This window comes from Moschus berezovskii, chromosome 13 (assembly GCF_049115385.1).
Source record: "Moschus berezovskii isolate FMDL1 chromosome 13, NW_MosBer_1.0, whole genome shotgun sequence".
Taxonomy (NCBI): Eukaryota; Metazoa; Chordata; class Mammalia; order Artiodactyla; family Moschidae; genus Moschus; species Moschus berezovskii.
Window position 1 is genome coordinate 54,811,344 of NC_142472.1, and position 21,662 is coordinate 54,833,005.

General features: G+C 37.7%; 1 protein-coding gene across 8 annotated transcripts in view; it reads left to right on the forward strand.

Moving 5' to 3' along the window:
* The window catches only part of PAN3 (poly(A) specific ribonuclease subunit PAN3), a 124,816-nt gene that overhangs the window by 90,047 nt on the left and 13,107 nt on the right, over positions 1-21,662 (forward strand). For 4 of the 8 annotated variants that reach the window (XM_088842700.1, XM_055426325.2, XM_055426329.2 and 1 more), the window contains 10 exons: positions 2,905-3,152; positions 4,320-4,376; positions 5,579-5,683; positions 6,479-6,536; positions 9,303-9,464; positions 10,180-10,296; positions 10,384-10,485; positions 14,402-14,567; positions 15,684-15,774; positions 20,163-20,302. In XM_088842700.1, coding sequence (XP_088698826.1) covers positions 2,905-3,152; positions 4,320-4,376; positions 5,579-5,683; positions 6,479-6,536; positions 9,303-9,464; positions 10,180-10,296; positions 10,384-10,485; positions 14,402-14,567; positions 15,684-15,774; positions 20,163-20,302 — 1,246 coding nt within the window. Of the gene's footprint in view, positions 1-2,904; positions 3,153-4,319; positions 4,377-5,578; positions 5,684-6,478; positions 6,537-9,302; positions 9,465-10,179; positions 10,297-10,383; positions 10,486-14,401; positions 14,568-15,683; positions 15,775-20,162; positions 20,303-21,115; positions 21,197-21,662 lie in introns of all 8 variants that reach the window. The other 4 variants (XM_055426328.2, XM_055426330.2, XR_008685987.2 and 1 more) reach the window with 3 other exon arrangements.

Sequence of the window (21,662 nt, forward strand, 5' to 3'; positions counted from 1 at the left end):
GTGGGTAGTTAGTATTGTATTGTGGTTATTGTCTTCGCAATACCAGACAGAAAAACTCTCACCAAGCAGATAATATGCATATTTTACTCAGTTCTGTAACATGCTGGTAAAACACTTTGGTGCCACAAAGCTTTGCCCTTTGTGACTAGATTTGATGTTTCTCTAGTTCAGAAGTTAAATTTCATTTCTAGCTTCCCATACAGTTTAGTTATCTTGTTCTGCTTATGGGCTGTGATACTTGTTACTATTGTGCATGTGTGTCTTGTATGTGTTTAAATAATTCCAGTCAGCCTCTGCTCAGATACATGAACTCAAATTTCGGTGCTGAAACTTTGTAGTAGAAAGCCATGAAATTAAGAGAAAGCTTGTTACTTACAACTGGTAAATTCTACTAGTTTGTTTTTGGTAATCTTTTCCCACGTATTTAGCCTTAAAGAGTGGAGAAGGAAATGGTAACCCACTCCAGTACTCTTGCCTGGAAAATCCCATGGACAGAGGAGCCTAGTAGGCTGCAGTCCATGGGGTCGCTAAGAGTCGGACATGACTGAGCGACTTCACTTTCACTTTTCACTTTCATGCATTGGAGAAGGAAATGGCCACCCACTCTAGTATTCTTGCCTGGAGGATCCCAGGGATGGCGGAGCCTGATGGGCTGCTGTCTATGGGGTTGCACAGAGTTGGACATGACTGAAGTGACTTAGCAGCAGCAGCCTTAAAGAGAGATTCTACCTTTTGTTTCACTTGTACCCCTATATAAGACTTAGGTGTTGGGCACCTGTATTTGATATTAGCTAAGAGTTCAGGATTTGGAATCAGATAGACCTGTGGTTGAATCTTAATTCTTTTGCTTAATAATCTATATTTGCATTTACAATGAATTTTTAAAACTTATTTTTAAGTTAGTTTCTTCTTCTGTGAGGTGACTATGATATACCTACCTCACAGGATCTTTGTAAGGATTAAATAGACTGGTGTTTGTGAAGCACTTTGTTGAGCGCCTGACACATGGAAAGTGCTTAAGAATTGGTAGCTGTATTTGTTGCTGTTTATTTAATTCAAAGGTAGTAAAAAATATACTCTTTAGTGACTTGGCCAGCTTTATTATCTAGGAAAGGCTTAGAGATTAGCTTTAGGAAAACTATCTAGATGCGTTTCATACTCAATAATTGGGGAGTAGTTATCTTTTGAAAATAATCCTCCCAATTTTTACAGTATGGATTAACCTACAGTTAAATGTATAATATACAGAGTTAGAAGAAAACGCAGAACTCTGGAAGTTTTTTTTAATTAAGCCTATATCTTAATAGCTTGGTTTCCTTATAAATATGTTTTTAAGGGTTTTAGACGTTAAGACATATTTGCAAATTCTTGACCAGTTATGATGTCAGTACAGTAGACATTGTGTAAACAGCAGAAAGAATTAAGTTGAAAGTGTGGAGACTTGGGTTTGAGGCCTGGCTTCGCTATTGGCTACATACATTTGTCCTTGGTCAGATAAAAAACCCCTATGTCTAAATTCTGATCTCTCCTGTGGTGCTTGTGACCTGACCTACCTCACTTAGTTGCTCAGAAAATCAGATGACATAATTATGTCAGGACTGTATAGAAAGTACAGAGGGCTATCTAGAGTAAAGATAAATATTATCTCAGTTCTCACTTTTTGTTTACCTACATCTTTTCAAAGAACAGTGTTGATGTTTTATGAATTCTTGGTATTTGAAATTCATACTCCTGCTTAATGAATCATATTTTTGTGACCAGAGGCATTTTGGTAACCTTTTCCTTGAATTGTGAGATGACCTATTATCCCAGAAGTGAAGAAGGTTTTTAATCATTCCCCAAATAGCCAGAAAATAATTTCTGGATAAACTTTTCTTTCCCCCCAAAAAAGTGTAACTGTTGCTCTGGAAACTATTTTCAGTCTGCTCAGAACTGATCACCTCCATTAAGCCTTTGATGAACTCTACCTGGTTTTATTTAATTTGCATTCCATCTGCATTTATGCATGTAGTTTGCGGTATATTGGTTTATATTTGAGTGTTTCTGTGAGTCACTTTGTGTCTTCCTCATGTGACCTGGTCTTGCTTCCTCAGCTAGCCTGGAGTCTCCTCAAGGGCGAAGACCGTTGTCCTTCCCCTTTCTTCACCGTAGATTCGTGATAGAGGATACTCTGCATACACTGCTTTCTTACTAGTTGTGTTTAGGTAAAACTTGCAAGAACAGAGTAATACCAATTGGCATAAGTATGCATCTGCAGAAATTTTATTTGTCTACCATAGTGTATGCCTATTTAAAGACAAAAGGCATCAAAACAGTATACTTCTTGATTTAAAAAAATACGGTAATTAAGCTGCCATGTATTTCAACTAGGACTAAGTTTTCTTTTGCTTTTTCAAACCATTCTGTTAAATGTATTTGGCCCAAAGAAATCTAATAAATCTCACTAAGTAGTTTGATTTTTTTGATACTAAATCAATTTTTAGGAAATGAAGTAATTGTATTGTTAATAACCACAGTTTTAAATGATTCTTTACAAAAAAAGAAATTTTGCCTTTTATAAAAGACTTTCATAAAAGGCATAATTTTATAGTCACAGTTATTTATCATTTTTTCAATTAAATTCATTTATTAAGTTAATAATTTTTATTGTTTCTCATGTAAACCTTGATATGGAGACTTATTCTTACACTAAATTTCCTAATTTATTTGGAATTGACTGTTTTTAAACAAAAGAAATTCTTTACATTTGCTTTAATCAGAGCTTTCTCTAGGACAAGATAAAATTGTCTTTTTCTTTGCACTTAAAGAATTTTGCTAAATATGTTTTCTTCCAAATGAGTATTTGCATTTTAGTTTTCAGATCTTTTCCTCTAAAACCAATTTTCACTCTTCCGTCTACTTTAGGAATGTCACTGTCTGCTGGATCCTCCCCTCTCCACTCCCCCAAGATCACTCCACATACTTCTCCCGCCCCCAGAAGAAGAAGCCACACTCCAAGTCCAGCAAATTACATGGTGCCTTCTAGTGCCTCTACGCCCGGGAATAATCCTGTTCCTCAGACACCATCTTCTGGTCAAGTGATCCAAAAGGAAACTGTCGGTGGGACGACATACTTTTATACAGACACGACTCCAGCACCTTTGAGTGGAATGGTAAGTGTGCTTTCAACAAGGGAGAAAAGAGAGGGCCCTTATAGCAGCTCCTTATTAATGCGACAGACGAGGAGGTTACCCCCTCTTGTATCTGTTTACTGTGATGTGGAAAGGTAACTAATTTCTGACTCAGATGATAATTCTAATCTCTTCTTACTTCTTCAAAGTAATCTGTTTCTACAGTAATAAAAACTCTTGGGTTGCCATTCCCTTCTCCAGGGGATCTTCCTGACCCAGGGATTGAACCCAGGTCTCCTGCATTGTAGGCAGATTCTTTACCATCTGAGCCCCAGGGAATCCCAATAATAACTCTAGTTTTGGACAAATCTGGTTGTATATTCACACTCTAGTTTAATACTTTACAGCATGTCTTGCTTTAGGGGTCCCCTAGTACTTGTGCCAGCTGTGATTGCCATTTGCTGACACTTGTTTGTAAGTGTAGGTAGACTCACCTCTGGTGAGAAGTTAGAGAAGTCGATGGTTTCTTAACAGTAGTGACTGAACGCAAACTGATGGTCAGTACTTTCCAGGTGAGGCAGTGATTTAATAGCTGGAATGCGGGGTGATGGAGCACATGGTAATGGGAGGCCTCCAGTGTGGGTCACTGGTCAGGAAGGAGTAGTTCAGGGAGCCCTGGTTAGAGGTAGGGAAAGGGCCACCAAAGGACTGCAGTGGGCGAGGGAGGGGCAGAGAGGGAAGGCCATGTTCCATAAGGTGTACCTTTTCAGTTTTGGAATTTTGTCCATGTTCAGAAATTATTTGCCTATAGAAAAGTAGTTGATGAAGCTCCCATAAACACTGGACAAAATCATAGCTGATAGGCTTATATGAAAAGTGTATTTGGATTTTAGCAAGCAAGCAGATTTTGATCCCGTAAATCAAATTAATGATTTATTTTGGTTGATTACATTTCATATTTTACTGAAAGACAGTGAGTGGAAAGAGAACAGATATTTATTTTTCCTCTTTTAAGAGTCCTAGTTCTGCCTTCGTGTTGTGACTCTTGAATCTTAGTGTCTCTGAGACTGATCCCCCAACTGTAAGTGACCACCGTCTGAGAAATAAATGTGCAAACATGTATGGAAATACTTGTGAATCATGTGAAATGTTTTCTAAAAAGTAATTAAGCAGCTAATAGTTTTTTGTTCTGTTTTTGTTTTTGGTCAGAGATCTTTCAAAAATTATCACAGAACAGCTTGCCGAGCAGAAGGTCAAATAATTGAGGTAGAGTAGAGACTTTTCCTTGGTTCTTTCAAGTAAGAATTCCATCAATATTTTGCTTTTGGGGAGGGGGTTATTATGTTTTGTAATTATGTACATTTTTATTTTATCACATTTATAGAAAAAAGTTCAGTTTAACCTATAAAGAGATTCTTGTGTCACAAAACTGTCTCAGCTGTTTCTGTGGATATTATACATGGCACATTTTCACAATGTTTTTACCCTTCAAACAGCTCTTAAAAATACACTCCTGGTAAACCTGAGGTAGTTCAGCCCAACTGTACTACCTGATGTAAGGAAGCCACGGCCAGGGAAAGGAGGCACTGTTCTCCTTGCAGGTGTAGTTAAAGGAAACCTTTCAAGTATTGCAAAACCACTTCCTGCTTGAGATCCAGAGCAGAACAATCATCTGAGGACAGCGGAAATCAGCTGAATTCATTTTTAAAAGAGAAAAAAAGGGTTTGTTTCAGCTTTAAATATGAAAGGATAAAATAGAAGATATTTTAGGATGTAGTTTGATTTTGTGCTGTGGACCAGTGGAGGGAAGGAGAGGCAGAGGAAGATGGAAGAAAGCAGGGTGGTGGGAAGAGCCCAGTTGAAAGGATCAAAGAGACAAGGCTGGCAGTAGAGTTTAGTGGCTTTGTTGTAGTTCAATTGGAAGGTACATACTCTGTCGCAACCTTCTGTTCACCTCTACTGCTGACCCAGAGGATGCTGGTCCTCTTTCCTGTTCTAGTCTGAGGTGTTAACAAGCATCTCGGTAACACTTTGTTCAGTTTGGCTGCAGGAGACCCTTCCAGAGGGCAGTTCTTTGGGCGGCCAGGGCAGTTACTCCATGCTCTGACTGTTCCCAAGCACCTTTAGTATCTACTTTCTTCCTCTCTTCCAATTGCCTTTAAAAAATACTTCCAAAAAATTACTTGTGCCTCTCATCGGAGGTAAAATTTTACCATATCTGAAGAAATGTCTCCTTTCTTATTAGAGTTTAAAAAATTGATTATTCCAATAAAGATTTTAAAAATGAATTCATTTAGAAAGTGTGCTGATAACAGCTAGTCTCTGAGACCTTTAATTCACTGTCATATAAAGATTAAAAGTATCAATTTATCACTGTCATTTAAAGATTAGAACTTTATCACAGTAATGATAAAGTTTATCAGTTGAGAAAAATTGATCATTCTATTTTCCCATTCCCTATATTTTAGGTATTTCCCAACTACCACATCTATCCTCCAACTGCACCTCACGTTGCTTATATGCAGCCAAAAGCGAATGCACCTTCCTTCTTCATGGCTGATGAACTGCGACAGGTATGCTTTCAGAGTTCAGAGTGGAAACACTTGATGTCTGTCGTTTTTTAGCAAAGAACTGGAGAAACAGAGTTCCTTTCAAATCATATTTAATTAGATATGCTGTACTGAAGCAGATAGAGTTTATGAGTTCTAATTGATAAATTTAAGGAAACATGTTTTTCAGGATAATTGCAGGTAATACAAAACATAGAACAGCTATTTAAATGGATCACCATTTTGCATTTCACGTCCTGTGCATTGTAAAGCCTCTGAAGTATGTAAAATAATTTAAATGGTTTTTGATATCTAAACAAATTTCTGCTTATATCTGTAGTTGTTAGCTAATAAGTAATTTGGCCTAGAAAAGAACCTCATTTTAAGAAAGCTGAAAAATTTCTACAAAGTAGGTTTTATAAGATAATTTTGTTGTTGTTAAACATGTATTACTTGATATATAGGATTTTATTTTACTCTTAGATCCTCAGAAATATTTTTATTTCATAGAAGTAAGTTGCACCCCCCTAGAATATTGTTTGTGGAGTGAATTATTGACCATAGAGCTAGCTGCAGGCTCTGGGTTGTGACACTGCTACTTGACACTGCTACTTGAAACCAACTAGAGTTATGGGCATGTCTAGCTGGGACTGGAATTTAGACATTTTACCAGTATTGGAAATGTTATTTCATGATATTAGTATTGAAAAGTGCACATGCCAAAACTATTAATGGTTACTAACGCTAGTCAGTTACAATAAAAAGTCCATATTTCAGAAGCTGTGTTTAGACGTAAATAAACTTATTTTCTTTTCTCAGGAGCTGATAAACAGACATTTAATAACAATGGCTCAAATTGATCAAGCGGATATGCCAGGTAAAATGCAGGTTGATTGATCCTTCCTTTTTAAGGAGAGTATAATCCTTACATAGTCCCACAGTTTTTATGCCTTGAGCCAGCTAATTACTCTTTAATGAATATATTTGTTTGAAATCTAGATAAGAATTCCAAGATGCCGTTGGTCATCTAGTGGTTTTCAAATAATTCTACATGTGACAAGATTCTAGTTTATCCAAAAAATAGGCAGTTTTAGAATTTCCACTGTGATAGAATGTTATTATCTTTTGAAACCTGACAAAGTATAGGTACTTACGTAGGAGTGATTGTTGTTATTATTATTAATATTGAGACTGTGTCATGCCCGTGTACTAGGGCTTTCTGTGTGTAAGTTTTTTCTTTGCAAAGCTCCTGTGGTGTACTTGCTAATATTATCACCTCTGTTTCGCTTGTGAGGAAGCTGAAGGTAACAGCCAGGTTAAGTAAGTTGCCTCTAAGATCAGTAGCTAGTAATTATCTGACCAAATCAGGGTTTAAACCTATATTTTTTTTTTGGCTGAATTGTAGTGTTTCTCAGAGAGCATTAAAATCTCTTTCCCTAGCTTATTCTGTAAAGGCAAGATTAAATGTGGTTTAATTTAGCAAAACTTTATAAATAATACAGCAGGAATACATTTACTGTAGCAGTAATCTCAAAATACCTGGTTGTAATCAAGGACTCAGCACAGTCAACTGTATATCTTCTTAACTGCTAAAGAATTGAAAGGAGTATGTCTGGCTATTATGTTTCAAGACTGATCTTTTCCACTTTAAATGGGCAGGAAACTTTTCTGTCATGGCCTTTGAAATGTTCATGTTAGAATTTTCCTTATTATGTTAGAAATTTCCTTATTATCAAGCATTGTCTTTGAGGCCCTAGCCAGGGCCTCAAAAAATAAAAATATTTTTAAAAATAAAAAATAAATAAAATGAAGATACTATTTACAGTAGTTTCAGAGTATCGGTACCTAGAAATAAATACAATAAAAGATATGTTACATCTCAATGAGGGAGATTTACTAAGAAATGTAAACAGGGTAAATATATAGAGTGAAATACTATACTCATGAATAGGAAGACATAATGATTATCAGTTTTTGTAAACTAATCTATAGATTCAGTACAATTTTAGTCAAAGCACATGAGTTATTTTTACTGACAGTACTAACACCTGCTTCATGTTCTAACAGTTTAATTGTTTAGGAAGGGTTCAATCCCATAAGACCACGCCTGCCTCAGATGTCAGCTGAAATGGGGTACCTAAGCTACTCAAACTTCTGTCTGGGCAACTACAAATTTGGGGGTTTCTCCTGGATGCCCTCAGGTTTGGTAATAAGCTGGGATGACTCACGGAACTCGGGAAGACACTGTATGAACTATTACTGGCTTATTATAAAGGGTGCAACTCAGGGAACAGCCAAATGCAAGAGACATGTAGGGGCAGGAGGTGGGGGTGGGGGACCTCCTTGCCTTCCCCAGTGTGCCACCCTCTTGGTGCCGCATCAGGCCCACCAGCTGTGAGCTGTCTGAATCCCACTGCTGAGGAGTCTTTATGGATGTTTTGTTGTCGAGGCATGTTGGTTATATCTCTGACTCTTGGCAGTTAACTCAGTCTTCGGCTTCTCTCCCCTCCCTGGAAGGTTGGGAGATTGGCTGAAAGTTCCACTTCTAATCAAGGTTTGGTCTTTGTTTCTTTCTTTTTTTAAAATTATATTGCACATAACAGAGCTTTTCGTAGTATATGATAGAATTTATCAGAAAGTGAAGGTCGAAGACTCCCTGCAATACTCTGAAGATTGTGATTAGGGTTCTGGTGTGTGGGGAGGACAGGCTTGGCTTGAGTCTGTAGTTCCTGCAGTGGTGTGGTAATGGCACTGGGCTAGACAAATTGACGACTGGAACAGGCTAGGGAGAAGTGACACAGGTGGCTAATCAGTGGGGACAGGAAAGCACTGGGAAAAATGGTTTTCTTTATGGTAGAAGATTGTATTGTTACAGTTGTATCATCTCAAACCACATGCAAAAACTGACTCCAGATAGATTAAGAGTTAAGATATCTAAAACAAAATGTGTAATATCTCTAAATGATAATACAAAGCTTTAAAACTCATGCTATGAAATATATATGAATAAATTTAATGTTTCAGCAGGGAAAGATTTCCTGTACTGGAGGCAAAGTTTATTGACTCTTCAAATACTGATAAATTTTATTGAATTAAAGTTACAAACAATCCAAAGATATCTATAGTAGAGAAAAAGCTTAGAAGATGTTTACATGTCTGACAAAGAAGAGAAAGTTAAAGCCACAAATTAGTAAGAGCCTTAAAAACAAAACTGAAAAGTGGCCAAAAATAGGAATAGGCATTTCAAGAAAGTGAAAATTTATGCAACCAAAAATTATGAAGAAATGTTGAACATCGTGAATGATTAGGGAAAGACAAGATACCATTGGAAAGTTTAATATTCATAAGTGATAATCCAGATTGTTTCTAAGAGCTGAGAAACAAGAGTTGTGCTGTTACCAAAGATAAATATTTTTGAGTTCATGAAATCTAGTTCTTTTGTTGTGTTATAATGTCTATTTTTATTGATTTTGAGACTGGTGTGCCCTATAGAATGGACACACTATGAATCTTGACACTCTTCTAGAATACAGAGTGTTTTGTATCAGTTGTTTGTGAATTTGGTTTCCTCTTTATTTGTTTGAGATCTGAGAGGTTTATGAATGTCTGCAAGCTAAAGTCATCTTCTTATGAATTACTCTAGCAGTCCCTACAGAAGTTGACAGCTACCATAGCCTGTTCCCTCTAGAACCACTGCCACCACCCAACCGGATACAGAAATCAAGTAATTTTGGATACATTACATCCTGCTACAAAGCTGTAAATAGCAAAGATGATCTGCCTTATTGCCTTCGGAGGATACATGGTGAGGAAGATAATTTATCCTCTTTTAGGAGCATATTATTGAGGCTGAGATTATTCAGATATTCCTGAATGAGTTTATTTAATTAACATGAATTTAAAGGATAATAAATACATTTATTGTTTCATTTGGAAATTAGTATCTCATGAAACTGCAATACTTTGGCCATCTCATGCGACGAGTTGACTCACTGGAAAAGACTCTGATGCTGGGAAAGGTTGGGGGTGGGAGGAGAAGGGGACGACAGAGAATGAGATGGCTGGATGGCATCACCGACTCGATGGACATGAGTTTGAGTGAACTCCGGGAGTTGGTGATGGACAGGGAAGCCTGGCGTGCTGTGATTCATGGGGTCGCGGAGAGTCGGACACGACTGAGCGACTGAACTGAACTGAACTGAAAGGATATATTGGGCTTCCCAGGTGGCTCGGTGGTAAAGAATCTGCCTTTCAGTGCAGGAGGCTTGGGTTTGATCCTTGGGTTGGAAAGATCCTCTGGAGAAGGAAATGGCAACCCACTCCAGCATTCTTGCCAGGAGAATCCAGTGGACAGAGGAGCTTGATTGGCTGTAGTCCATGGGGTCCCAAAAGAGTTGGACACGATTTAGCAACTAAACAACAACAACAAGGGATGTATAACATGGCTCTTTTGGCACGTTTCTGGGGAAATAAGGGGGAGATGTCATTTCCAGTTAATCAGAAGATTTTCTCTTTTTCAGGTTTTCGTCTTGTTAACACAAAGTGCATGGTATTGGTCGATATGTGGAAAAAAATTCAGCACTCAAATATTGTAACCTTGCGTGAAGTATTTACCACTAAAGCTTTCTCAGAGCCTTGTGAGTGACTTGTAATTGTCTCTCTGCTGGTGGGCTTCATTGCTGGAAGCCAGGTTGCAGTAATGAGCGTTTGTGTTTTATTTCAAGCTCTTGTGTTTGCTTATGATTTCCATGCTGGAGGAGAGACCATGATGAGCAGACACTTCAATGACCCCAACGCAGATGCCTATTTCACAAAGAGAAAGTGGGGTAAGGAGACGATGCAAGAAAGCTGTTTGACAAAGCCTTTGCTCTGTGAAAGAGTAGTTTTGTGTTTTAAAGTACTTGTAAGTTTGTGCCTGTAATCATTCAGTTTAAAGACTGTATTGCATTTTAAAAAGAAATACTTTATTTTTTTTTTTTCTATACGTAGTCCCTTTTCAACAAATAAAGATTGGTGGGGGGAATATCCACTTATTGATGAAGTCACACTTTGAAAAAAAAAAAAGAAATACTTTAAAGAAATGGAGTCAGTATGTAACAAGTTAGGAAATAATGTGTTATCTGTAGATGGAGATGAAGATGGGTTACAAAAGACTCATGTAAATATCTGAAATTTAAGTAGCTGACAATACGATAAAAGTTTTTTTCCTCTTGTTTTTTCTTTAAAAAATGCTTTCTGAGTAAAATGGTTTGGGAAATGCATTAAATCGAAAAATAATTCTGTAACTTCACCACCCAAAGCATCATCATTATGAGCCTCTTGACATTTCTTTCTTGTCTTGGTTTTTTGTTTTGGTTTGTCTCTTTTGCATAGTCCAGTGTGACTCTCTGTTATTTATGTAATTATTTCCCTGAACAGATACTTTGCTTTAAGGTAGGATTCTGTGTTACTAAAGGAACTAGTCTTCAAAATAAATTTTCAGGTAACTTTTACTTAAATGGGAAATATTTTCTTTGTTTAGTATTTAAAGAATTGTTTTATTCATATATTGCAAAGAACTAATATATTGTAATTACATTCTAACAAATGCTTATTGAAGGGTAAATCATTTCAGAGTTAAAGTAAATTCATTTTGCAATGTCTATTAGTTTGTTTTGGGGGCAGGAAAGTGTTACCCTTTATGCTGAGTTTTTTAATTTGTTAAAGGTTTTCCTGAATGTATCCTGAGAGAAAGCAAGGAGAGATAAGACTGGAGTCTGCCTGAAATTATAGATAAAATATATTATTTCTGTTTGCTTGTAACTTTGCTTTCTGACAGTTGAAAGAAGCAAGCTGTGGTTACATGGCTGTTTTGCATTAAAAATCTGGTCTCAGAGTGTGGTCATTTTTTTCCTTTTGCCATGTCATCTGTAGCACACACATAATTTTGTTGAAAGGGATGTGGTATAACTTTCCTGTAGAGAAATATTGTTGTAGTTGTTCGTTTATTTTAGTAACAACAGCTGTGAAATGACTGTTGGCTTTAATTTATAGCTGGGTTTCTCAGCCTCAGCACTGTTGACATTTGAGGCTGGATTAATTATTTTTGTAGGGCCATTCTCGGCCTTGCTGGGTGTTTAGCAGCATCCCCACCATGTACCCGCTAGATACCAGTAGCAACCCCCTCCTCCTGTTGTGACACCAAAAGTATCTTCAGTTCAGTTCAGTTACTCAGTCGTGTCCTACCCCCTGCGACCCCATGAACCATAGCACGCCAGGCCTCCCTGTCCCTCACCAACTCCCGGAGTTCACTCAAACTCATGTCCATCGAGTCGGTGATGCCATCCAGCCATCTCATTCTCTGTCGACCCCGTCTCCTCGCCTACCCCCAATCCCTCCCAGCATCAGACTCTTTTCCAGTGAGTCAACTCTTCGCATGAGGTGGCCAAAGTATTGAAGTTTCAGCTTTAGCATCAGTCCTTCCAATGAACACCCAGGATTGATCTCCTTTAGAATGGACTGGTTGGATCTCCTTGCAGTCTAAGGGACTCTCAAAAGTCTTCTCCAACACCACAGTTCAAAAGCATCAATTCTTCGGTGATCAGCTTTCTTCACAGTCCAACTCTCACATCCATACATGACCACGGGAAAAACCATAGCCTTGACTAGATGGACCTTGGTTGGCAAAGTAATGTCTCTGCTTTTTAATATGCTATCTAGGCTGGTCATAACATTCCTTCCAAGGAGTAAGCGTCTTTTAATTTCATGGCTGCAATCAGAATCCACAGTGATTTTGGAGCCCAAAAAAATAAAGTCTGACACCGTTTCAGACACTGCCAAATGTCTCTGAGGTGGCAAAGTTGACCCTTGTTGAGAACCACTGATTTATAGCACTCCTTTTTAGTTTTGGGGTTTTTTTTAATCTTAATTCTACTTTTGGTGTTTGATTATTTGGTATGTTTACATTTTCTTAGGAATCAGTTCATTTTCTAGTATTTGAAAGTATTGTTTGATGGTATTAACTCCTCTAAATGTACCATATATAATTTATAGCAATTTATAATCTCTGTTTTCCCAGTATGAATATTGAAAACGAAGGGAAAAAGAGCCAATGTTTGTGGTAAAAGGTTTAAAATGACATAATGTGGGTAAAGTAACTAGACCGAATCTGGCATAAAGTATGCAATGTATTTGCTACAAATATTTTTTTTCCCTATTCAGTTCAGTTCAGTCACTCAGTCGTGTCCAACTCTTTGTGATCCCGAGAACCACAGCATGCCAGGCCTCCCTGTCACCAGCTCCCAGAATCTACCCAAACCCATGTCCGTTGAGTTGGTGATGCCATCCAACCATCTCATGCTCTGTCATCCCCTTCTCCTCCTGCCCTCATTCTTTCCCAGCATCAGGATCTTTTCAAATGAGTCAGCTCTTCGCATCAGGTGGCCAAAGTATTGGAGTTTCAGCTTCAACATCAGTCCTTCCAGTCAACACCCACGACTGATCTCCTTTAGGATAGACTGGTTGGATCTCCTTGCAGTCCAAGGGACTCGCAAGAGTCTTCTCTAACACCACAGTTCAAAAGCTTCAGTTCTTCTGTGCTCAGCCTTCTTTATAGTCCAACTCTCAAACCCATACATGACTACTGGAAAAACCATAGCCTTGACTAGACAGACCTTTGTTGACAAAGTAATGTCTCTGCTTTTTAATATGCTGTGTAGGTTGGTCATAACTTTCCTTCCAAGGAGTAAGCGTCTTTTAGTGTCATGGCTGCAATCACCATCTGCAGTGATTTTGGAGCCCCAAAAAACACACTTATTAAATAACTTTATTTGACCGCTTCCTGGTTGTCTTTGATGTTGTATTGACATATATTACTAGAGCTACTTTTTGAGTCATTTAACATGGTTTTCCAGATGGTATTATCTTCAATTCTGTCTAAATTTGAGAGCTAGCAGTTTTTGAATTTTGTATTGTGTTCTTCCCTGGAAATTTTGTCTCAAGCCATAAGTACTTATTAGCGCCACAGTTAACCATTTAACTGTTGCTTTTGTAACTGATTCAGAAAAGGTTTGTTTACAACCATGTGAATACTTGGGTTTATAAGATCATGTTCCCTGAAATAATTACAAAATCTAGATTACATTTATGAGGCCTCTTTTCTCTTGATTAATAGTGACCCAGAAAATTATATCAAGAAGCACTTAGAAGGTTGATAGAATCAAAAGGATTACTTTTCATGGTAGACTGGATTATTTTTATGTTTCAACACTACTACCCGTAAGTGGCATAAGTGACGTTCAGTGTTTTACATTTATGTTTTCTGTTAATTGGACATGGTTGTAATAGAAGAGGCTGGGCAGCATAAGGACAATAAGAAAACACTCCACAGAGATGTTGGTGGTGACTTTTGTTTCTCTCAAGCCATGGAAAGAGTAGTTCCCCCACACTTGAGCAGTAATAGAGACATGGTTTAACCACAATTTAAGAAAAATAATCCCTTCAGTTCTTGTTTTTAATCAGAACTTGGTTCACAATTAAGTAGAAGTTCTTACTTTAATAATTTTTGTTTGCTGTGCAATAATTATAGTGGTCACAGAAAAGAGAAGCCCAGTGAGAGCTCTGCTACTGCTGGCAGTATAATACTGAGGTATAATATCATACATAAGAAAATTTGGGTTTGTTTCTTGACTTCTTTTTGATCTGCATGTTTTAGTCTTTTAGTTAATTACATGAAGATGCCATTTTTTTAATGTGTGTTTATAGGTCAACATGATGGACCGTTGCCCAGACAGCATGCTGGATTGTTGCCAGAATCTCTTATTTGGGCATATATTGTCCAGCTGAGTTCTGCACTGCGTACCATTCATACAGCAGGTTTGGCATGTCGTGTTATGGACCCAACAAAGATTCTGATAACTGGCAAAACAAGGTACTGGCATTTTGAACTCTGGCTTCTTTATCAATCATCTAACCTATGACAGCTTAGTAAACATAGCATGACGATTTGTTTTAATTCTGCCTTTTCATATATTCCATCCAGAAGAACTGCTGTGACTTTGAGTTCATTTGTAAGTTTTTTTTTTTTTTTACATGCTGAGTTTGTAATAAAATGCCTTGTTATTAACCAAGATCTTGTAGGGGTTTGGAAAGTATGTATCATTAGGGTTGAGGGTATATCAAGCAGTGTCAGTACGAGTTTTGTATGTACAACTGTCAGTCTCAGATTTTGACATGAGTCCCCATAGTATCGAGAGGCTTAGTCAGCACAGCCTGTTGGGCTACACCGCCAGAGTTCCCTTTCATGGAGTCTGGGGCAAGGCCTGGGATGCATTTCTAACAAGCAGGCGATTGATGCTGTTGCTGCTGATTGGGTTTCATGCTTTGAGAACCAGTGATTTTACAGAGACCTTGACTTCACCAGCATTTGATTTGAGCTGTTGAAATTTTGAAAATTGTCTTGGGCAGCATAGCATGAGGAGCTCAAGGTCTTAGTACCAGGTTACCTGGATTCATGTCCTGGCTCTGCTAGTTACTTAGCTAACAGCAAGTTACTTGTGTGTTCAGCAATCTGTGAGACAGATGCTGTTGTTATCTCCATTTTCCATATTTGTAAGGTATCTGCTTCATAAGATTATTAAGAGGACCAAATGAATTAATATACGTAAAATGTTTTGAATGTGCCTAGCACATCTTCATCATCTGTTAAGAAGTTAACTGGTTCTCTTTTCATGCGTAACTAGTAAAGCAGCAGCTAAGTTTGGGGGAAAGAATCAGTGACCTGGTAGTCAAAAAAGCCCAAGTTGCAGTCCTGGCTTTATCCATTCCTGGCTTTCATAACCAAAGGCCTGTCACTTGAAGTCTGTGACGTTGTCTCTAACCTGGTGACTGGCAGGGGTTACCTGGGGGTAGGGCAGGCGAAGGGACTGGACTGGCCAGGATGCTAAGATCCTTCCCAGTATCATAAGAAATGTTCAGTTTCCACTAGTATGTAAGTTTTCAAAAGTCTCATTTTAATTATTCTCTCTAAATTTTCTGATCTTTAAAGGCTGCGAGTAAATTGTGTTGGAGTTTTTGATGTTTTAACATTTGATAACAGTCAGAATAATAATCCATTGGCATTAATGGCTCAATACCAGGTGAGTAAGAATTATGGATATTTACTTAATAACTTAAGGCTTGAATTTTTTTTTAAAGCATTTCAGTTTTAAATGTAGATTTCAGTTTATTCTGGGTGTGGTCTCTATGCAGACTTGGAACGTGCATTTCTTAATCACTGTGGTATAGCAACCTTAGAAGTCGTAATATACAGAATTAGTGACAGTGTCAGAGACTAGTTGTTCAAATGAATGCTTTTATATGACTAGGAAATTTGTCCTCAGCATAGATTAGAACACTTAACTAGCTGAATGAAATATAGTAAATTACATTTTACTTAGCTTTCACTTTTTAGTATGTTAAAATCACACCTGTTGTTTTTACTTTTATAGTTGTCCCACTCTCAATCCAAAACTATTATTTTCAAAGGAAAAGTGTTGTATAGCTATTTTCTAAAGGATTCTTTTCCTTAATCAAAACCTGTCACTCACTTCTAGTACATTATTAGAATTTGGTTATAGTCTGACTTTATTGTAATATTGTGGACTGAGGGTCCATTGTGTTCTTAGCTATTTCATTCTTATTTCTTAATTAATGCAAGGCATAAGTAAGAATCCACCTCTGCAAGGAGCTTTCAGTGTGGTTGCTTTTGCCTTTTTACTCTGTGCAAGTGATATAGCTATTTAAAGTTAGTATCTCATGTCATTCTATTTGTATTCATATTTTTTGGAGGATGTGCAGTTGTCATTTTAAGACAGTATTTGTTTTTTTCATGTAAGGAGTTTTTGGTGTTTCTGAACATTTATTAACTTAGGGAGATTTGATGTAAGGCAATATCTCTTATTTACATGGAGAAACAAGGAGAATACATTACCTTCCCACTGCCCTTCTCATTTCATTTTCTTTTCTTTAAATCTTTGAAAGATTTTAGTTTGCTTTATTAAAATTGAGACAAATTCAGAGCAAAAAGGAAAGGCCAGGATGAGAGTTAGAGTGTAAGTAGTGTGTGATATTCTGGTTAGCTCATGCTTAAACCTCTTCCTTTGCTGCTGGACGGAGAACAGCATAGTCCCCAGACTTAGAGCGACTCCTCGTAGTGTTCAGTTGTTTGCAGCCTCTTCACAGCTTCCTTCCCCTCTGCTCTGGTCCATCTACCCCCAGGAGCTGCCAAGCTCTTCTGGTTGGTAGTGCCATCTAGTGGGCTCTATGTGGAAGAATCTGGCTACCCTTCAGTCCCCCCATCCTCACCCAACCCCCACTGCTAGCTGCTTTCTTCTCCAGAGGGGAATTTGCTCCCTCTTTCTTATCCTGGTTGGTTGTTTCTTAGCAGCATTCCTGCTTATCATCTGTCTTATACTTAGTGCCTAACTAATTGGCTCTGAAAATTTTCCTTCATAATCTTTGTGCTTCTGAAAGTGACTGATTATTGACTGTTAAAATGCTAGTGATCTTTATATATCCAAGGAAATAATACTAAACTTTGGAAGAAAAATTAGACATTGTTTAGAACCAGTGCTGTCAGCCTCTATTGCAAGTATTAGGAAACCCTCTGTCCACAGAACTGGTGTTGTGTTGTTTATGTGCAGCCTCATGGTACCTCTTCATTCCTCTCTATTCTGAATAGTTCCTTTTTCTTTTTAATTACTAGTGAAAGATAAGACTAGTTTGATTTTGTTTTTCTGTAAGTATCACAGCAGGGGTGTTTTCCATTTTTTTATTTTTGAATGTTCTTTATGTTTTGGATTGTATCGTTAGTTACCTTGAAAGACCACACTTTTTAAGAAAAAACAATTCCAGAGTTTCAAAACAAACAACTGTAAAGTAAACATTTGGGTCAACTGATTGGTAGGTTAGGAGCTGCCCCCATTCATAAACTTGGGCTACTTTCAACCAATTGTCAGCCTCCCTTTATTTTTGAAAGGCAAAGATTGTATCAGGTTGCCTTTCTTTATTTTGGAGTGGGTATATATATGGATTTTCCATATAGCTTATGTAAGAAGGTAAAGGAGAGAATTAATGGTAGTTCCTAGTAGGGGGGTTATGATTTTACAGAGAAGAGGGTACATGAGAAAGGAGTGTATTGTTTCTTGTAGTCTATTTTTCATAGTCTGTTTCAGACACGTGAATAGAGACTGACTTTCAGTAAAATGGACATAAGTAGAGCCATAGATAGAATCAGAGAAAAATCAAGAAGTCAAGAATCAGGAAGAAACTGAAAATGAGTTGGGGGGAAAGCCTCCAGAATTCAACAAATGGGGGGAAAAGCCAGATGGAGGTAAGAAGCAAAAATAACAAACAGAACACTATTTACCTGGGAATAAGGAAAGGAGAGTTACTAAGCGCTTAATGACATTACAATGTCTGTTGAGCAGAACTTCATTAACCTCTTTTATTTGAAAAAATCAGTTCTGATTTAGTCTGGATTATGTGATGTGTATACTTCATTTCTGGGTGGGTATTCCCACCTTGAGTCAGCTCAGAAAGGTTGGCAGATGCACTTAGAGTCAGATGGACTTATTTCTTAAACCCATATGGTCCTTCAGCTATTTTGTGCTTTTGTTTTCCTGTTTTCCTGTCTTCTAATAGTGGGTGCTCTAGGCGGGAGATTTAGTTATAACATTGATTCAGGGTGGAGCTAAAACTGTAGATTTTGCTGTTTGAGGGTGGGGATGTTGTGTGTTGCTACATGCTGCTGAAATGCTTAATAAACAGTAACAAACTTAAGTTTGCTTTGCTGATGTCACTGAATTGAAGCACTTGTAGACTTTTACAGTTTGCTTTTCCATGTACTGATTTCTCTCGATCAGCATGTTTATGATTTCCTTTATCTAACTTGGAATGTTTATTGATCCGGAGAGAGACTGAAAGGAGTCCTGCCTGAGTTCAGTCACGGCTGTGGGTCCAGAGAGTAAGGACAATGCCACAGCATTCATGCCCCTTCCTGTGGCACCTGCCCTCCCAGCCTGATCTCCAAACTCAGCCACTGACGGAGTTTTACAGTTTCTTTGACATCTCTTGGCATCTCTTTTCCTGATCGATTCAGAGTTGTTTGTCTAATAATCAGTTTTTCCACTGATTATATTATAGGATCTTAGGTTCAGAGTAGCAGATTCACCAATGCTGGATTTGAACTTTTTAACGTTATTTTAGTCATGGAGTTTGATTTCTTTTTACTTTTTACTCTTTGGGAAGGATGTAGTCCTAAAGTTTCAGTAGTAATTGCCTTGAAGTACTCACGTGCAAATGGTGCAAATAACACCATTTATAAACTTCTACAAAACCAATGGCTCTCAACCCTGGCTGCATATCTGAATTGCTTACGAAGTTTTGAAAAATACCAATATGTAGATCTTACCCCAGATTGACAACAACAAAATAGCATCGAGGGATTTTTTTTTTTTTTTTAGCTTCTCAGGTGAATTTTATTGTAAAGCTAGGTTTGAAAGCTCCTATGGAATATTTATTTATTCCGTAAATAAACATATATCCAGTAATTCAGATGAGATCTCAGATTGTGAAGATTTATGTGAGTTTTCTGTAGAAGTTACTTAAAATTATTTCCTTGAACTCTAAACTGTTCCATTGTCTCGGAGGTATATGGTTACTCATAGTTAACCTGCCAAGCAGGGCCACTTGGGTGACCATTCTGTTTCTAGGAGTTATTATTATTTAGTCAGCTGTCTTTTAAACATTCTTTTGGAAGAAGGGCCTCAAAGGAGGAAATCTTTAAAACAAAGAAACAAACAAAACGGGTAGGAAATGAGTTGGTTACAGAGCTCAGAGATCGACTATAGTGTAAAAACCTGTCTGCTTGGAAACAAGGGCAGATGGACTGTCACGGAGGTTTGCAGCATTGTCGATGTCTAGAGAATGTGCTCTGAGATCAGGTATTGTGGACATTGTGTTTGGAATAAGGGAATTACTTCCCTTTCAAATACACTCTCACTTTTGTGCATCATGGAGGCTGAAGAAAGTGCCTGTCGTGAATATAATGATCACTGTGAAGCAGCTGTGTGGTAACCAGCCTCAAATATCCTGCCATAGTAAGAAATTGAGCTTTATTTAATAAACATTTAGGGGGAAAAAAGGACAGTAAAGCAGCAGTTCGGTAGGTGGCATATGAATTGTTCTGAATAATGTTTCTTAAAGTACCCCTAGAAGTACCTTCATTAGAATTACCTGGGTACTTTAAAAATGTTAGGCCCATTCCCAGACCTACTGAGTGAGAATCTGGGGTGGAACTGCTCGGAAAGAGTCGTTTTAATGAAGCTCCCGGGTAATTCTGATGAGCGCCAATATCTAGGAATCTTGTTATTAGTTCTTCAGCTTCTTTGTAAAGATGCTTTTTCCATGCAGGCAATAGTGTCAGTATATTAAATTTGTACCTACGAAAGAAAAATTAAAAGTTATATTTATTCTTTCATGTCAGCAAGCAGATCTGATATCATTAGGAAAAGTTGTGTTGGCTTTGGCTTGCAACTCTTTGGCAGGAATTCAGCGAGAGAATTTACAGAAAGCCATGGAACTGGTGACAATCAACTACTCCTCTGACCTGAAGAATCTGATTTTGTAAGTTTTAATTTAATGATCTTATGAGATAAGACAGAGATTTTTCATGAGAGTCTTTTAACAGTGATTCTGTTGATTTTTAGTTTCCACTATTTAAAATCAGGCAAAACATAATTAAACAATTTTTAATTTATTTTTATTGCTAAGTATGTATTTCTTGAAATAAATGCATAAACCAGTGTGTTTAAATTAGTTATTGGTGTTTTAAACATTTGACCAAAGGGTAGACCCCCTAGAGCTGCATTGGTATCTACGAGCTACATAAGACCTTGTAAATTTAAATGAATTGCAGTTAAATAAAATTGAAACGATTCAGTTCCTAAGTGGCACCACATACATCTTAAGAGCTTAGAAGCTACATGTACCTTCTGTCATATACTGGACAGTATGGACATGGAACACGTGCATCATCTCAGAAAGTCCATTAGATAGTGCTACTCTCCAGAGTGGTCAGTATCTTTGTAAGAGCTGTCATAAATAACCCCATCTGCAGCCCAGTTGTGTGGTGTGTGGCCCACACCCCTGTTTCAGAGAGTATGTGTGTGAGGGTCCCTGTGTTTCTCCCCCAGTGTCTTTATACTCCAGGCAATCCTTGATTGTAAATCTGAAATGACTGGGGCTTAAGAGAAGCCCAATCCACTGTGGACTGCTGTCACGGTGGTCTGTAAGATGCGTCTGACATCGGGGATTCTGGAGGGGGGACAACTAGAACTCTTATTTTAAATGATTCAGAGCAGATGCTAGGAAGTCTCCGTTGAAATTTTTTTTTCTATGATGTTCTAGAAGCAATTAGAGCTTATTGATCCTTTTCAGTCTCTTTTAGCTTCCAGCTGTTCCTTCTGATCTTTCTGTGTAACCCTGGATGATCCAGTTTCTTTTTGGACTAGCCCTGTGGTATGGAACTGAGGGACGGAGGATGGGGCTGCCCACCTGTGCTTTGTTACACTGGCCTAAGTGTCCTGCTTGTGACAGAGCACTGGAGCCAGTGGTTACCTGGTTCCTCTTATGATCAACTAAGATGATTTCTCCTAAATAAAAATATTTGTTTCATATATTATCACAGCAGTGATTTCTAGCCATAGCTTGCAACACCTAGGATGTTTTACATAATCTCAAGTTATAATTTTCCCTTTTTATAAAAGTGAGAGTAAAGGGTATAAGTGTAATAAATTGACCATAAGTTAATAATTATTGAAACTGGGTAATGGGTACGTGAAGATTCATCATACTCTTCTATCTCCTTCTATAAATGTTTGAAATTTTCCTTAATAAAAAATGAATAAACAAAAAAGTCATACTTTCATACTAACCAGTAATCAAAATTTACAGAGCAGTAAACTATGTATCATGTACTTTTGAG